This window comes from Ictalurus punctatus, chromosome 21, assembly GCF_001660625.3.
Source record: "Ictalurus punctatus breed USDA103 chromosome 21, Coco_2.0, whole genome shotgun sequence".
NCBI lineage: Eukaryota > Metazoa > Chordata > Actinopteri > Siluriformes > Ictaluridae > Ictalurus > Ictalurus punctatus.
The window spans coordinates 8,771,718-8,790,672 of record NC_030436.2 but is presented as its reverse complement, the minus strand read 5'-3'; the positions used below and the strand labels follow the sequence as shown (position 1 = coordinate 8,790,672).

Here is an 18,955-nt window from a genome sequence, read left to right as displayed (position 1 = left end):
CTTTGATTGTTTGTTTGGTTCTTCCTTCCTTCCTTCTTTCCTTCCTTCCTTCCTTCCTTCTTTCCTTCCTTCTTTCTTTCTTTCTTTCTTCCAGAGCAACATGTCACACATGTTGCATTAGTCAAGAATGTATAGTACTTATATATAGTGTGTGTGTGTGTGTGTATATATATACTTTCTTAAAATACCTTTATCAGCATTATTGTTCATGACTTTTATTTTGAACATTTGAGAGCGTGTTTGGAATGCTAAGTTTCAGATCACGTCCTAAAACGGCACACTAGCGTACTAAGAAGTGTGGTACGACAGTACGCCACCGCTGCTGGAGTGGACTGGATGCGCACTAATTCTCCATACTAACTAGTAGGGTAGTACGCAGTTTGCGTTTCTTGGTCAAAACAAGTGTGTGGAAGATGGCGACGGACGGAGGCACTGACAGTGACAGCGGCGCACACAGCATGGATAAAAGCATAATCCTTCCTCCGGATGAAATCTTTCGGAATTTGGAAAATGCCAAGAGGTTCGCAATAGATATAGGTATTAAACTGAATTTTTATGTGTACTTTTTCTGTAAAATAGCCACTTGCTAGCTGCTAACAGACTAGCTGAAGGTTAGCTAACCTTACAGAACTTGACAGTTCGAGTCAAAGCTTGTCTGCTCCTGAAACAATGATTATTATAATGCAAAGTTAAGGCCAGTTCAGGTTGTGGAATTAAATAATAATAATTTATAATAATAATAATTATTATTATTATCATTATTATTATTATTAATAATAATAATAATAATAAAAGCTATTATCTATTTTGTTGAATATTTGTTATTGAATATTTGGTTAGTAAAGCACGTCCTTTAACGTTAGCTAGCAATCATGAGTTATATAAAAACGAAAAATTCACCCTGAAACTTATTAATTTTGTTTTTATAAAAGATATTTAAGATGTTTTTTATGGACTCTGGTGCTAATTTGGTGGTTGGTAGGTGATGTATTTTTGCTGTTCTAGCGAGAATTTAGTGTTTGTGTCCCATGCTGACGTCACAGGGCGACACTGTTAGTGCGTTTCCAATGGACAATATTGAAACCATCTCAAGAGCACGAGCTTCTTCATCATCATATTAATGAGACATCCCGAGGTCAAAAGAATGAAATACTAGGTCAAAATAATGACTTACTAAGATAAAACAACAAAATACTAGGTCAAAGAATGAGATACTAGGTCAAAATTACAATTTACTAAGTCAAAAATAATGAGATACTAGATCAAAATAACGAGATACTAGGTCAGAATAATGACTTGCTACGTCAAAAATAACGAGATACTAGGTCAGAAGAATGAGATACTAAGTCAAAATAACGAGATACTATGTCAAAATAATGGTTTACTAAGTCAAAAATAGCGAGATACTAGGTCAAATATGATGAGAGATTAGGTCAAAATAACGACTTACTAAGTTAAATCAAGAAGATAGACAGTCAAAAAAATGACTTACTAAGTTAAACCAACGAAATAATAACTCAGAAGAATGAGACACATGGACAAAATATAACATTCTGAAGCCGGTGCTGTTAAAATGGTTAAAGGTGAGTTAGGTAAGTCTCTTTTTTCAAGATTAGGCCAGTTCGGTACAGTAGGTTTGATATTTGAATGATTCCTGCCTCATGACTTCATGAAGCTCTGCACCAGGATCTAAGGTTTGTGCTGCGTCCCAGTTTGCCTACTTATACTCCACACTAAAAGTATGAACTCGCATGCTAAAAGAATGTATGTTTCAGCTTTTCTTCATTCGTTATCCCAAGTAGAATTTATACTACATTATTTAATCTACCGTTCCCTCGACTTAGTTTCCACGTTTTGTTTACAAATCCGTAAATAAAACGTGTCCTACCTTATTGCAGAGAGAAGTGCTCGGTCTCTTCATCGGACCCTACGAGATAAACATGGAACTCTTTTTTTTCTTTTTCTTTTTTTTAAACAACATCCAACCATTAATCATCCTCCGACGAGTAAGGAGTTGTGAGAGATATTAGCTGAAAAAGTGTCCACGGATCCCCACTCCGAAAATATGTGATGTGTATATGAATGTCGTAGTGACGGTATTTTTCCTTTAATAGGTGGCTCATTGACAAAACTGGCGTATTACTCCACTGTCCAGCACAAAGTGGCCAAAGTGAGATCATTCGATCATACGGCCAAGACAAGCTTTCAGGTAGGATCTGAAGGTGGCTAAGACTGTTGCACGGTACTGTGTGTGTGTGTGTGTGTGTCTGTATGTATATATATATATATATATATATATATATATATATATATATATATATATAATGTGTATATGTATATATAATGTGTATATGTATATATATGTGTATATATATATATATATATATATATATATATATATATATATATATATATATATATATATATATATATATATATATATATATATGTGTGTGTGTGTGTGTGTGTATAGGTATATAATATACATGTATAAGTGTTTTCTACTAATATGATTATTATTATTATTATTATTATTATTGTTATTATTATATCTGCTATCTATTATTGTGTCTGACGGATGAAATCTGCATTGTTTCATTTTGCTGTTGTAGAACGACACAGATGGAGACTCACTGTACGAGATCTCGGTCCAGGAGGAGATCACGGCTCGGCTCCATTTCATCAAGTTCGAGAACCGGTACATCGAAACTTGTCTGGATTTCATCAAAGACCACCTGGTGAACACGGAAACCAAAGTTATCAAGGCTACAGGAGGAGGAGCTTACAAGTTCAAAGACCTGATTGAGAAGAAGTTAAAACTCAAGTGAGCAGGACTTGAAAACATAATGCACACAAAGGAAGTTGTTGTACAGTATGTATGTAGCAGTTTATTTGTGTCTCTCTTCACAGAGTGGACAAAGAGGACGAGATGTCGTGTCTTATCAAGGGCTGTAATTTTGTGCTGAAGAATATCCCTCACGAGGCTTTTGTTTACGCGAAGCACGCCGACCCAGAGTTTCGCTTCCAGAACACACACCCGGACATCTTCCCTTATCTTCTGGTTAACATCGGCTCCGGGGTTTCCATCGTCAAGGTAACGGCTGTGTCCCGGCTATTAACCTGGTGTTAACGTCTGTCTCGCACGGACCGAATACATCTGTGTGAACCTCTAAAACCCATTTTCGAGGTGTTCAGGGACAGACGTGAACATTTGTAGCACCATTTAGTACAGACTCGCCAAATAATCCCTACTTAGAAAATAACGATTCAAATAAAAGTAAAGGCCATTATCCAAAACACTGGGCCTTATTCATCGAATTCTTAGTAAAGTTGTTTGTAAATGTTTGCGTAAGCCAAATCAAATTTAAAAAAAAAATTCATGCCAGATTTACAAAAGTTTTGGATAGGCTGATTTTCTTCGTGTCAGCTCATGTATGTTTGTTGATCACTCATAAAGTGCGAATCACACTTCCTGATGCAGCTCATTTGCATGTAGAGATGTCTACAAAACTATTTAAAAGGTCAAGTGCACAGAAAACCTGGAACATGAAACTAACTGTCAGGGTAAAGTCTGAAAAACAGAAGCTAAGTTATTTTGACTCACTTCTATACCAAGGAAAATACTGAATAATATGTTAAATAAATAAATAAATAAATAATAATAATAATAAATATGGCTGCAAGCAGCAATTAAGGGGCCAAGGAGTCATAGAGGCTAAAGCTATTTTTAGGTAAACTGTTCAGAATTTAAGCAAAATTAGCCATATCTCGTGACCACAAGGTGGTGCTGTGCAGAAACTGTGCAGGTACCCTTAGGTCATGCTTGTGATGACCGCTACCAAGTTTAGTCTAGATAGGCTAAAGCGTTGAGGAGATATAGCCTCACATCCACTTAGGCGTGCTCGCCGTTGAATTTGTTAGCGCGTTATTCGAGAACAGGTCGACTAATCGATCCGCATTCCCTAAGCTTTTTGTCGGCATTGTCCGAAGACGATCTGATTAGATTTTCGTGAAAATCCAAGCGACGCCCTTGAACAAACTCTTAAAAGTAGGTTTTATGGAGAATTCAAAATGGCAGAAAATCTAGTCGGGCGGAAATTGAATTGAACCATGGTATGCAGTCGAACCGAGGAACTTTTGTTTCTAGCCCTTACGGTTCAAAAGTTATTAGCATGAACATGAGCGCAAATTTGGACAGTTGGTGGCGCTAGAGAGTTTGTGTTAGAGACTCCAAATTTTCTGTATTAACAGTTCAGACTGTACTCTATCTGTGTGCCAAATTTCACAACTCCACCACCCCCAACTCCCCAGTTGGGTTTTTCACGTATACAGAAATTTCTTGCGTAAACGCTCGTACGGATTTCCGAATAAAATCCATTCATATCCAGGCCATATTGAGGCCGAGTGACTCTCTGGGAAAGCCTAGCTGCGTGATTAATAATTCTACACGCTTTCACACTCTGAAGGTGGAATCGGAGGACAAATTTGAGCGCATAGGCGGGAGCTCCATCGGTGGTGGGACGTTCTGGGGTCTTGGAGCTTTGCTTACGAAAACCAAGGTCAGTGTGTGTGTTTGCTAGCACGAGTCGCCCCAAGAACTGTTTTCACATAGATTTACCGTTCAGTCTTTCTATCATAACAGAGATTTGATGAGCTTTTGCAGTTGGCCTCTAAGGGACAGCACACCAGTGTGGACATGTTGGTTAAGGACATCTACGGGGGAGCATCCGTCTCTCTGGGACTGCCCGGATACCTCATAGCGAGCAGCTTCGGGAAATCTGCCACCACTGATAAAGGTGATGTGTACGAACCAACAGCCTGAGGTTTAGTGTAATAATGATCTCACAAACAGAGCCAGTGACCTTTCACCCAGTTGTGAAACCGCATTCTCTTTGCTGTTCCAGTTAGGAAATGAAGGAAAAGGTCTTTGTCTCATACAATCGAGGTCATAAGTTTACATACGCCTTGCAGAATCTGCGAAATGTTAATAATTAAAAAAATAATAATAATAATAGGGGTCATAAAAATCGCATTTTGTTGTTTATTTAGTTCTGGTCTGAATAAACTGTTTCACATAAACAATGTTTACATGCAGTATAATCCACAAGACACAATAATAACTGAATTTACGCAAATGAACCGGTTCAAACGTTTACCCATGCCCGATTCTTAATACTGTGTGTCGTTACCTGGCTGATTCGCAACCGTTTTTATGTTTTGTAGTTGTTCACGAGTCCCTTGTCAGTGTCATCAGTGTCAGTTCTTTATCACTGAAAGAAAAAGAATGATGAGTTCCTTTTAATATTGCCGTTACGCTTTATATAAAGATGTTGAACAAGATCTACTGTATATGTATCCGTTCCTGCAGCGTGTAACGATCTGTAATGTATAATATAATGACTACCGGTCAAAAGTTTGTGGACACTCGACTGAAACGTTTCTCATGATCTTGAAAAGCTTTTGATCTGAAGGTGTATGATTACATGTTTGAAATCGGTGTCATAGACAAAAATATTATCGTGCCGACATATTTGTTTCTTTCATTAGAAAACCAACATTTTATTTACAAAAAAAAGGTTTTTTAAACGGACGACTCGGAGCAAACTATTTTCCGGAAAGCAGCCAATAAGTGTCCAGTGTAGGTGGGAACTCCTTTAATACTGTTTAAAAAGCATCCCGGGAAATTCTTCAAGAAATCAGGTGAGAAAATGCCAAGAATTCATTTCTGGAAATTCTAGGCGAAAAGCATGTCTACTTTGAAGATGCTTTTGAGGAAGAGGGACGCTGCGGCTATAGTGCTTGACAGACGCTGGAGAAAGGCCCATAGAAAGAAAGATTTTCACTGTGAAGGTCGGGAGGAGTACCGGAAAGAGATTTTTAGTAGAAAGTCTACAGTGATGCCGAATGAGATTAGATGTGGAGCAGTGGATCAGGAAGAGCAGGTGTGGGAGATACTAACACCGATCTCTGAAAGAGAAGTAACTGAGGCATTGCGGGGGATGGGTGCTACGGCGGTGGGGCTGGACAAAGTTGAGGTAAAGGATTTGCTTCAATGGCACCAGCCCACGCTGGCTGGGTACCTTAACCTGATTCTAGCACTTGAGGAGCTCCCTGAGATCCTGACCACAGCCCGAGTGGTGTTCCTTCCGAAAACAGGAAACCCGGTGACGCCCAGGGAATTCAGACCGATATCAATTACCTCTGTTATCACAAGAACCTTCTATAGGATTTTAGCTCGCAGGATTTGCTCGAATGTAACATTCTCTCCTTTGCAATATGCCTTCTTACAGAAGGACGGATGCCTGGAGGCGAGCTCCCTGCTTCATGCTATCCTGAGGAGGGCGCACGACAAGACACAGTCAGTTGCTATGGCCTTTTTAGATCTGGCAAAGGCCTTCAATACGGTCGCTCGTGAGGCCATCATTGATGCGGCGAAAGCCAGTGGCATCCCATCGTCCTTACTGAACTATCTCGAACATCTATACAGACATTCGACTGTGTACTTGGATGGGACCTTAACAAAGTGTGAAAGAGGCGTTCGACAAGGAGATCCGCTGTCCCCGGTTCTGTTCACATTAGCTATAGACAGAGCCGTGAGGGCGGAACTCCCAGAAATAGGAGTTGATCTGGGCGGGTGCAGGGTTGACGCACTTGCATATGCGGACGACCTGGTTCTTTTTGTGGAGCGCCCAGAAAGGCTCCAAGAAAAATTGGGTGGGCTGGATGAGGCTTTAAGAGCGAGAGGAATGACTATTAACATCCAAAAGTCAGCCAGCCTTACCATCGCAAGAGATGGCAAGAGAAAGTGTGTGGTTCTGGTCCCGTGGAGGCTTAGGACAACGGGTGGAGTAATTGCACTGAAGGGAGTAGAATCTTTACAGAGCTACTTGGGTTTGAAGTTCACCTGGAAGGGGAAGGTGACCCCCATGCACACTGGGAAGTTGGAGATGATGTTGAGAGAAGTATCAGAAGCTCCCCTGAAGCCGTATCAAAGGCTGGAAATCTTAAAGATTTTCCTCTTGCCCAAACTAACTCATGAGCTGTTGTTGGGGAACGCACATAGACACACAATGAAGAGAATGGACACTTTAATAAGATCTAGTGTCCAGAGATGGCTGAGGCTACCAAATGACACCGCGGTGGCATATTTACATGCCAGGGTGCAAGATGGTGGTCTGGGGATTCCCTGCATTAGCTCATCAGTCTCTCTAGCCCTGAAATCAAGATTCCAGAAGCTTTTAACACGCAAGAGCATATATTGCGCGTCCGTTGTCAACCAGAAATCATTTAAGATAATCGAGCGAATTATAAACATCCTTTGCAGGGTGGCTGGAATGGTTATAACAACAAGGGATGAAGCCCAACATGCGTGGGCTTCACAGTTGCATGACGCTGTCGATGGCAGAGAGCTTACAGTTGGTAAGATCGACAAGGCAAGCTACCTCTGGCTACGGAAACCAATGAGAGTCTTCCCTCGTTTACATCTTAGGGGAATCCAGCTGAGAGGCGGAGTTCTCTCCACGAAGGCACAAGGGTCTCGCGGTAGACCTGACAAGGCAGATGATATCACATGCGGGAGACATTAAATCATGTTCTCCAAGTATGTGAGGTCATGCACCAGGCCCGCTGTGCCCGCCATAACAGAGTGATGTGGTTGGCGGAGAAAATGCTTAGGAAGGTCAAGCGGAGTATATGGACAGAGCCTGTGATTGCAACTGCACACTCATACATCAAGCATGACCTGCTAAAGTTGACGGTATTGGATGTTTCGGTGGTGGCTGGACGCCGTATGACGGAGACGTGGGACCTTAAGGTTGAGAAATATGGGTCTTTAAGTAACATCGAGGCCATAAAAAGATGGAGAGCGAGGGAGAAGGAGATAATACAACTCCCGTTGATCTTTTCAAACAGAGGCCTTTTGTAGGAGCCCTCAGGGGCCGGTCTTCGTCGAATGGGGTTAACTGAGAGGGATCTGAGTTACCTTTGCCTGTCAGTAATAAATGGGTCAATCCGTTGCTACGATTGTTACATGATAGGGACGAGATGAGTATTATATATAAAAAATAAATAAATAAAATTATCCGAGTCTGTCAGAGAGAAGGATCTATCGCCTTTATGATCCGCCAAAAGCAGTGATACCTGATGTTTGCATAGCCATTAGCGCCCGGTTGGGTGCCTCAGGAAGAGAATATCAACCTGATAACAAGTGTTAAAATACCCAATTACTTTGATTAATTTTGGATTTTTTTATCATAACATAATTCCCATAGTTCCATTTGTGCTACTCCAGAGTTTTGATGACTTTATTATTATTCTAAAATAAATTTTTATAAAATTTTCAATTTAATAAAAAATGTGTGTGTCTAAACTTTTGACCGGTAGTGTATATTTGGTCATATTTTCAGAGTTCTCCAAAGAAGACATGGCTAAGAGCCTGCTGCACATGATCAGTAATGATATCGGACAGCTGGCCTGCCTCTATGCCCGACTGCACAACCTCACCCGAGTTTACTTCGGAGGATTCTTCATCCGAGGACACCCGGTGACCATGCACACCATCACCTACAGCATCAATTTCTTCTCCAAGGTACCTGTCTGACCATCTCCGTTCATTTCAACCCACAAACACACACATACACATACACGGCTCGTTTGAGACTTACTGTGAAATGCACAAGTTTGCATACCCGCGAGACAAAATGGAGTAGTTTCAGTTATAACGACATGATTGCCACAGGTAAGAACATGGTTAATAAGTAAAGAATAAAGCACAACAGGGCATGCAGTTGTAGTGATCAACGATTCATCAACGATGGGGTTGTGTGAAATTTCCGATAACAGCACGTCCCGGACTGTTTTACTCCTCCTCCACTGCAACCTTTTGCCAATGATTACAATTTATGCTCATTAATGATTGACATGTCATAATGTTTTTTCATTTATAGTTACGTCGAATGCTGTGGAACGTCCACAAAATGAAATGTTCTCTCGGCAGCCCTCTCCTTTCTCTCTCTCTCTCTCTCTCTCTCTCTCTCTCTCTCTCTCTCTCTCTCTCTCTCTCTCTGTGTCCCCTTAAAGAAAGCTTCACTAGATCAATGATTCTATGTTTTTCTTTGTTACATAACGCTTTTTTTTTTTTCTCCAAAATACAAGTCCTCTTAAATAAGCTGTTACTGTAAAAACGATAATGTATATAAGCAAGCATATTAATATAAACGTACACTAATGTCAGAGCTGCTGTTATAAAAAACAAATTGTGGTTTTGGCATGCAAATTATTAACAAACAGGACTAAACTTGTTGGTGGTGGAGGCATCATCGTTGACACCCTTGGCCTCGATTTCAACGTTTTTTTTTGCTTGTTTTTTTGTTTGAGTGAGTACTGTTTTCCTGATTCTAATTACCTCTTAACATTATGTCTCACAGAATTGTAATGCCGTCATTAGACATGTTAACATTTTACGAGGCTGAACATCTACTCTTGGTTTTAGCCTTCAGTTTCACCTGTAAAGACTGCATTTGTTGTTAAAAATGATAAATGTTATGTTCTTCGTTATGTTACAGAGCGAAGTTCAGGCTTTGTTTCTAAGACACGAAGGCTACCTGGGTGCTATTGGGGCGTTCCTGAAGGGTGCCGAAGAAGACAGTAAGTTGTTCTGACACCTGGACTAACACTAAACTCGCTGGATTTGCGATCTGCCTCAGTCGGTACAGTTTATTGTCTATGTTCAGATCCCAATCAGTACAGCTGGGAAGAAAACTATGCCGGCAGTTCCGGCCTCATGAGCGTGTCTCCGGATCTGAATCCTATGCAACGGGCACGAAGTGGCACAGTAAGTCAACCTTCATACAACCAGTGGTGTGGGTTTTTTTTTTTTGGTTTTTTGGGGTTTTTTTTGTTCTTTTGAGTTAATTTTCATCATTAGTTCTTTTAATTTGATATTTGTTTCTTCCATGCAATTCCCCCCTCCCCCACCCCTAACATCTTGATTTCTTTTTCCATTCATCCGTATGTCTCTTCTCTTCTTGTCTTAATCTGTACTCATCAGTTTCCTGTAAGTACAACTTCTGTGACGAGTGACGCATTCCTGGCTTTATGCTTTCTATTTGTCTTTCTTCGTTCTATCTTTTCTGGCGCAGTCAGATGTTTAGTTGTGTGTGTTTATGTACAAATTTGTACAATTTCATTTGGATTTCTGCTGCATAATAGTGTGTTGTTTGTCACTAAAGCAAGCTGACAAAATAGCTGAAGTGCACTTTAAGTGGATGCCCACTTTTTCATGAGAATGGCTGCTACAAGAATTGGGATAACAGCAGGGAGAATTTTGAGAGCAGGAAAATGTAGCTCTGTACAAGCCATACCAAAAATTGCTCACTTTAATCTAAGGAGAAGCATTTTGCTTGTTAAAGGAATACTCCAGTGTTTTATCATCCTATTCTCCATTAGATCTGTAGCCAGTGTTTGATTGATTACTATAGAAACGAATACATGAAGTTCATTCCAGATTGCAACTATGAAAAGTGATTGGGATGAGACAGGAGTATTTCTTCAGCTCTAAGAGTGTTAAGATTTTTTAAATAAAATATTCTCATTTGTCAAAGTAATGCTGTCAAAATGTCTCCCTTGTCAGCCGTGGTTTTATCGCCCAGACTGTGCTGATGTGCCCTTTGAGACGGTATCAGATCTAAGATTTGTGCTCCGATGTTCCTGTCTGTCTCTCTCTGTCTCTCTCTCTCTCTCTCTCTCTCTCTCTCTCTCTCTCTCTCTCTCTCTTTCTCGCTCTCTCTTGCTCTCTCTCTCTCTCTGGCCGTTTCTGCAGTTTGACATGTTGGAGATGGACCGCTTGGAGAGGCAGCTGGTGAACCTGCCGCTCCTGCAAGACCCTTCATCTTATATCCCCGACACCGTGGACCTCACCGAGGATGCTCTGGCTAGAGACTACTGGCTCTACTGTTTCGAGGAAGCGCTGGATGGGGTGAGGCTCCACACACGTGACCTAACCCTACTCTGTTCGTATCTTCAGTTCAGCATGCCGTCTAAAAGGTGTCTTTTAACGCAGGGTTTCCACAACGTTTCGAGCAAGCGACCCCAAATGGAAGCGATCAATTTTCTGCCACCCACGCCTTGATAATTTAGGGCTAACATAGCATTTGAATATTTTACTACGTCAGTAACATGCGTAAGTGGCTAAAAGCTAAAGGAATATTCCTTGTACTGACTTTCCAGTCTAGTGGGACATGTCATGTTGTTATTGGAAAGTCAACACTGCTGTCATTGTGTTTGTTGTCATTGACCTCACATGCAAAAGTATTTAATAGAAAAATCTAGAAGACTGGTATACAAAACAGACATTAATGTAAGAGGTTTTTAAAGGAGTTTAAAAACACTAACTCTAATGGGAAAACCAGTTAGTGTTAGTACTCAAAAAATGTCTAGAGTAGTAAATATGTATGTGAATGCTTGTTTGTTTAGCAGGAGTAGATAGACAGGAAAATTTGTCGTTTTTTTTTTTTCCCTCTGAACTACTCTTGTGCAACGTCATGACCCCGTTTGTAAATCAAGCAACCCACCTCATGGTCACGATCCTTAGGGAATCCCTGATTTAATGTGTGTATTGTTTTTCAATGTGGCATTTTTATTTTTCAGGGAATCCTCTAACATTCAAGTCAAGTATGCATTTCTATATATTTCCATAAAAGAAACAGTTGTTTTTAAAATAATTAACATACACTACCGTGTATGTCAAAAGTTTGTGGGCACTCGACTGAAACGTTTCTCATGATCTAGAAAAGCTTTTGATCTGAAGGTGTATGATTACATGTTTGAAATCGGTGTCGTCGACAAAAATATAATCGTGCCGACGTATTCGTTTCTTTCATTAGAAAACCAACATTTTATTTACAAAAAATATATTTGTTTAAACGGATGACTCGGAGCAAAATATTCAGAATAGCAGCCGATAAGTCTCCAGCGTAGGCGGGAACTCCTTTAATACTGTTTAAAAAGCATCTCGGGGAATTCCTCAAGAAATCGGGTGAGAAAACACCAAAAATACATTTCTGGAAATTCTAGGCGAAAAGGGTGTCTACTTTGAAGATGCTAAAATACTCAATTATTTTGATTTATTTTGCATTTTTACCACAGCATGACACCCATAGTTCCATTTGTGTAACTCCAGAGTTTTGATGACTTTATTATTATAAAATGTAGAAAAAATAAAGAATGAGTGTCTAAAGTTTTGACCGGTAGTGCACATTGTGTATTTTGCAGTCCATTAAACGTATAAAACACACGTTTTGATGGGCGAAGATTCTGTTTAGTAACTCGTATTTCCATATCTGCTCTCACATCCGACCACATGTTTTGTGTGACTGTTTCCATGAATATTGTCTATAATAATAATAATGATCATAATCATCATCATATAAAATGTATTACTGTAGTAAGTTTATAGAAGTATGTAATACAAGCATGTAACTCGTATCATTAGGCCGCATCGTTAATTCGTTCTAGATGCCTAAAGTGAAACTTGCATTAATATTACAAAAAGCACATAATGCAAAACTGAACGAATAAATAAGCTGATGTAGTAGTACTGTAAGGAACAGCGTTTGACTTGTAATAATGCTGAACATCTGATAATTAGTAGTATCGTATATACTGACCCGGATTAGTTTATGACGCCGCCTCCATTTTTTTTTCCACGCAGGTGGTGAAGCGAGCTGTGGCCAGTCAGAAAGACCAGCCCGAGGCCACGGAGAGGGCAGAGAAGTTCCGCCAGAAGTACAGACACAAGCTGCAGACGCTACGCCAGCAGCCATTGTGAGAACATGTCAAGCATTCGGTCTTCAATGCTATGTTTATATGTGTACACACTATATACGCTCACTGTTTATCGCATGCTTTTCTCAGTAACATCGTTACTTAAATGTCGAATTCAGTTCCAGCTAAATAACTTCCTAAATAAAATTCTGAATTGATATTCCTCAAGCGCATACGGATCCCTCACTGTCCGGAGTCTGCTCGACACCAGGGAGCATTGTTTGAACGAATTCAACTTTCCTGACCCCTATTCTAAGGTTCGTATTAAAGTTTGAATAAATACTCCTAGACCAAGTTGTGATATGTAAATGTAAAAGGCGATCGTAGGAGTGTTGGAAAAGTCCTTAAAAGAACCACTCTGGAACTTCATAAGAGCATGATTTCATGAAATCACATGCCGGTAGCTTGTTGGAACAGAGGAATCATAACAGAAGATGTCTGTATTTATTGTTTTACACTTGTACGACGCTCTACAGCTCAGGTTCACTCTCGAACCATGTTCTTTCTGTGCCCACAGATCAAGCAGAAGGAGAACGACATGGCGCTGAAGTACTACCAGAAGGTGGTGCAGTCTCTGGAGGAGCTGAGCTGGGAGCAGAGGCAGTTCGCGCTGGTCCGAGGCCTGCTGGCGGGCAACGTGTTCGACTGGGGAGCCAAAGCCGTGTCCGAGTGAGCGATATGTAAAAGTATACGAGTGAGGGCAGTGGTGTTTTTTTTAAAAAACAAAACGGGAATCTTGTAAGGATGACAAGTGCAAGTTCTGATGCGTCAACCTGTTCCACAGCATTCTGGAAACCGATCCCCAGTTCGGGTTTGAACAGGCAAAGCAGCAGCTGCAAGGTAAGAGAAGTTTTATACTACACTGTTCATGATTCTGGAAGACATTTACAAAGACGAAACGTTTTTGTTTTATCCAAATACAGTGCGAAAACGCTAAGCCTGCAGTCACACCATTTGATTTGAAATGAAGAGTTTCTTAATTCTACACAAAAGTAGGTATGACCTGTTACAAACAATCAGCTCGGATAAATTCTTCAGAACAATAGTAATGATACAGGTTGTTCATTGTCGCCCAAAACCTCTTTTCTCACCATTTTAGTCCCTACAAGCGTTTAATAATCAATCAATCACGTTTGGCATTAAATTCAGTTCCTAATTCCAAGAGGAAGCTTTAAAAAACAAACAGACAAACAAAAAAAAAAACAGATGTTAATACTTTGGTGGTATTATTTAAAATGTGATAAATAAATATAAAAATCTCTCAGAACAGGACTAAATAAATATTTCAAGAATAAATTTTATACATACACTACCGGGCAAAAGTTCAGACACACTCATTATTTTATTTTAATTTTTCCCACACATTGTATAATAATAACAATAATAATAATAATAATAATAATAATAATAATAATAATAATAATAATAAAGTCATCAATACTCTGGAGTAACACAAGTGGAACTATGGGAATTATGTTGTGATAAAAGTCCTAAATAAATAAAAATAATTTAATATTTTAGCATCTTCAAAGCTTTTTATTTTGAATAGAATATTTTGCTCCGAGTTGTCCGTTTAAACAAAATAATTTTATTTGTAAATAAAATGTTCGTTTTCTAATGAAAGAAATGAATACGTCGGCGCAGTTTCAAACGTTTAATCATACACCTTCAGAACAAAAGGTTTTTAAGATCACGAGAAACGTTCCAGTCGCGTGTCCACAAACTTTTGACCGGTGGTGTATATAAATGTTTTTCATTTTCTTTTTTTCTTTTTCATTTCCCAGAGCGTCCTTGGCTTGTAGATGCCTATAACCAGTGGATTGAACGATTGAAGGTGAGAACCCTGGTTTAGCCCCGATGCAGCTGATCATCCACGACGTGTTCGGTGTCTGAGATTTGCGCCAGGGATTACGAGACTGACACATCGTACAAACTGCTTTAAACATTTTTTCCCCCTCATCCACAAGCACACATTTTACATATCAGAATAAAATCCAACTTTTAAGAAATAGTTACATTAAGGGCTTTTTTTTTTTTTAAAAAAAGGTTTTATTTATTTATTTATTTATTTATTTATTTTTATCTCCCAAAAATCGGGTCATAAGCTGGGTGGGGTGGGGTGGGGGTGGAGTGGGGGTGGGGGGCAAGCAAGTAAAGGAAACAATGTGCTGGTGAGAACGAGTCTCGTCAGTTACGACATGTTGAATAAACAATCTCTCACTTCCTGTATTTCTAACGCAACTGCAAATGCCAAATTGTCTGTTTGTGGGACTGATCTATGAGACGTGATGTCGCTGCGTTTCATCTGCGTTATCAATAATAATATTAAATCTAATCTAGAGAGCAAGCGAGGCTAATTAGTTCATTGATATTAGCTACTGCGGGTACGTATCATGTTGTGTAAAGTTGTTAATGTTTGAGCGCAAATCAAAGTGAGCTAAACTGTTCCGCTGATTTTCTTTGTACTCGTGTGCGTACGTCGATCAAGTGTAAAGTGCAAATCCTGATGCAGCTCATTTGCATGTAGTGACGCCCACAAATGTCCATAAACATTCAAGTGCACAGACAGTTGAGGGGATGAAATGAACAATGAGGGTAATGGCTGATAGCCGTTATTTTGCCTCATTTCTTTGCAAATAAAAATATTAAATATATAATATTATTATTAATAATAAGCGAGTGCTAAATCTTCCATTTGTTTTGTTATAATTGAACGATTCATTTTATTTTGCTTAATTTAACGGGATTGCATTTGCTCGACCTTTATTTCTCTATTTTTTTATATTCGCCCATTAATGGCAGTAATATACAATGACTGGTTTTCACAGAATGTTCTGCATGGTATTGTTAGTCCCTAGTGGACTAGCATGAGGATATGTTTTTGATAGAGACTCGAACACTCTTCTATAAGTCGCTCTTCATAAGGTCGTCTGCTAACACACTAAAACGCGCTCATAGGATCATAGGATACGAACTTGAACAGGATTTTAACGAAGAGTGTAAGCGCTCATACAATTTTACGAATAAATCTGTTCATATCCGGCTCGAGGCCCGTTGTGTGTTTTGCATGAGACCTTTGAGATTTGTTTTTTCCCTCCAATAACCACAAAGAGCTGTACAAAAACATCTAGTGTAAAAGCACACTAAATAACTCCATGAACCGTTTCATTAAACATGCATTCATGTAGTAGTACTCACGACTAGCTTCATTTTATTATTTTATTAATTTTTTTTCTGATATCTTTCAGTGCCGTGTCATTTAGGGGATCAGTGATTAAACGCGACGTCTCCCTTTTTTTCTTTTTTTTTTGTCCTCTCTTTTGCAGGGTCCTCCTCATAAATGTGCGTTGTTTTTCGTGGATAATAGTGGGATGGATATCATTCTAGGCGTTTTCCCCTTTGTAAGAGAACTCCTCATTCGAGGCACAGAGGTGAGACTGTCCTTGACACATGTATATACACGTGTGTGTGTGCACAAGTTGTACGTGTTCATATGTGGTTTCAAATGCAGATTTCTCATCTCAGGTTGTTCTCGCGAGTAACTCAAGTCCTGCGCTAAACGACGTGACTAACAGCGAGCTGCAGATCGTCACTGAGAGAATAGCTGCTATGGATCCTGTCATTCAGTAAGCGCACACACACACGCACAGAGTTTAAACATGGACGTGTGTCAGTCATGTTTTTCTCTCATCGTTGTTGTGCTTTGTTTTTAGTGCCGGAGTAAAAGAGGACAGGCTGACATTAGTTCAGAGTGGATCCAGTTCTCCCTGTCTGGACTTGAGGTAAGATACCCAAATGTATCATTTCTATTCTTAATCATTTCTCATTTGTAATGTTACTAATTCATTTTGAATTCTGTCTTGTTATTGGTGTTTAAAATATTCGGAGAGTGTGTTCGGAATAGTATCATGTTTATTTGAAATCAGTAAAACACTAAGCCAGTGTCTGTTCCTTATTAGTGTCTGTTTCATGTCCGATTATTTAAAATCATTACGGATGCACCGCTTTTTCCAGTGCAGGAATTCTGGAACATCCTACATTTTTGTCATGAGCATGTTTGTAGATGCTGATAGAATCAAGATTATCAAATATATATGTTTATGCAACATTTGGCTCGATTGTTTGTCTGCAAGTAGTCAGGCCTTTAAGATGTCATGTACTGAAATAACATATACTAATATAATATGAGAATAAGATTAACAACAAACCGGTGGGACTGATATCAGAGAAAACATATCAGATCCTGTAACAAATAGAAAGACTGGAATTGGATTTGGGGGAGGGATAAAAGAAAAAATTATATATGTATGTATGTATGTGTGTGTGTATGTGTGTATATATATATATATATATATATATATATATATATATATATATATATATATATATATATATATATATATATTATAAGAATTATTTACTGATAAACGACATCAATATTCTTTAAAACTACTACGAAAGTTTTTTTGCAACTTTATGCTAAAACAAATCATGATGGTAAACAGCATGTGTCCGATGCTCGCACTCTCTGTTCCTCCAGTCGATTGGATAAAGTCCTGGCCACAGTGGTGCGCGAGCGCGGCACGGACCTGGTGATCATCGAAGGCATGGGCCGTGCCATCCACACCAACTACTACGCCATGCTGAACTGCGAAAGCCTCAAGCTGGCCGTCATCAAAAACTCGTGGCTGGCCGAGCGGCTCGGCGGCAAGATCTTCAGCGTGGTCTTTAAGTATGAAGTTCCTTCCAAATCTCAGGGGCGACATTAAGAGACCGTTTCCCACGCGCACTCATCTCAGCCGGGAGGATAGGATACGGCACGGTGAGCCGCCGCACACCTCCAGGACATGCCGTCACGTCTGTGCCTCTGTGCCACTTTTTTGCGATTGACCCGTTGATTGTATACACGATGGTGGAATCCGTTTTCTTTTTTTTTTTCTTCTTTTTTTTCAATTCCAGTTAATAATAATAAATAATCATAATTAATAAATAATAATAATAATATGTGGGTCGCACTCATCGCATGTTCACACCTGCTCTGAAATCTAGTGCTTCTCAAACAACCACTGCTGTAATATCTGGAAGGCAGGGTGATTTCTGGGGGGCGGGGGGGGGGGGGGGGGGGGGGGATGCTCTCGAGTGTGATGGTGTTAAGCAAACATCAATTTAAAGAAAAAAAAACAAAACAATATAAAATCAATTATTTTACCGAAACACAGATATCAAATATTACCAGGCTTTGTCATTCACAGTGAATCTACCATTTATAACATTTTTGATGGAGCTTTGGAGCAAGTCCTTGCACCCCCACCCCCACCCTTTGAGATGTCCGGTCGTTTGAAGTTACAGCATTTAAGTGGCGGAACAGTACAGGGCTAATTGTGGTGTGTTTTTCTGGTAGACGACATTTAACATAACGTTATACGTATGTGCCTTGAGTCAGTATGGTGAGCTGTTTCAAATGACAGTGTGCCATGATGTGGGGGGGGTATTTTGCTGGTCAGAAAAACACTATTTAATTAGCATCCAACTTTAAAGGAATACTCCAGCATGCTTTTTTGAACCAGAATCGACTGTTAAGCGATGACAGGAACGAACTTGTCTCACGGTTATTCCACAACATTACTATTTTTAAAAAAGTATACTTGCTGTTCTTTAATGAACCTCATGAAAGTGTTCTACAGTTGAGCAAAAGTTTGTATCATCTTAGAACAATATGAGAACGCACAAACGAGACAAACAGGGTGGGGGATAACAACTCTCCTTTTATAAATCTGCTATAAATATTTGCTAATAATTTGTCCACTTGTTTTTGCACTTTCTGTGAAATTAAAATGTGTTCACGCATTTTTTCTGATGCTAACTACTTTTTTCCCTACACTTAAACCTTAGGAGGGGTGCAAACTTTTGCACAGCGTTTCACATAAAGGTTTATTAACTGCCCCAACAACTAAACTTAGACGTCTGGTGGGGTTTTTTTTTTTGGGGGGGGGAGCGCTATAACCAGGCTCCCCCCCCAGTACAGATGCTTTGAATAGACATTTACATTTAAGAATAAAAATAAAAAACCTGGAGTATTCCTTTAATTCATCCTTTTCACTCACTGCCATTCATGGATAGCTACTGATGTATG

The 18,955-nt window shown here is 39.5% G+C and overlaps 1 protein-coding gene across 2 annotated transcripts; it reads left to right on the top strand.

The window, feature by feature from the left end:
• The first annotated feature begins 380 nt into the window (after positions 1-380).
• Positions 381-17,937, top strand: pank4 (pantothenate kinase 4 (inactive)). 2 transcript variants are annotated; one of them, XM_017450786.3, is made up of 19 exons: positions 381-537; positions 2,115-2,209; positions 2,613-2,824; positions 2,911-3,094; positions 4,467-4,559; positions 4,643-4,796; positions 8,406-8,587; positions 9,564-9,645; positions 9,732-9,832; positions 10,820-10,975; positions 12,710-12,822; positions 12,992-13,079; positions 13,340-13,491; positions 13,607-13,662; positions 14,607-14,656; positions 16,149-16,253; positions 16,348-16,448; positions 16,536-16,604; positions 17,363-17,937. In XM_017450786.3, the coding sequence occupies exons 1-19, from the start codon at positions 414-416 to the stop codon at positions 17,589-17,591; spliced, it is 2,346 nt and encodes a 781-aa protein (XP_017306275.1). In that variant the 5' UTR covers positions 381-413; the 3' UTR covers positions 17,592-17,937. The 2 variants fall into 2 exon arrangements, with proteins under 2 accessions (XP_017306275.1, XP_053530020.1); XM_053674045.1 differs by having other exon boundaries at positions 409-520.
• Positions 17,938-18,955: the final 1,018 nt, after the last annotated feature.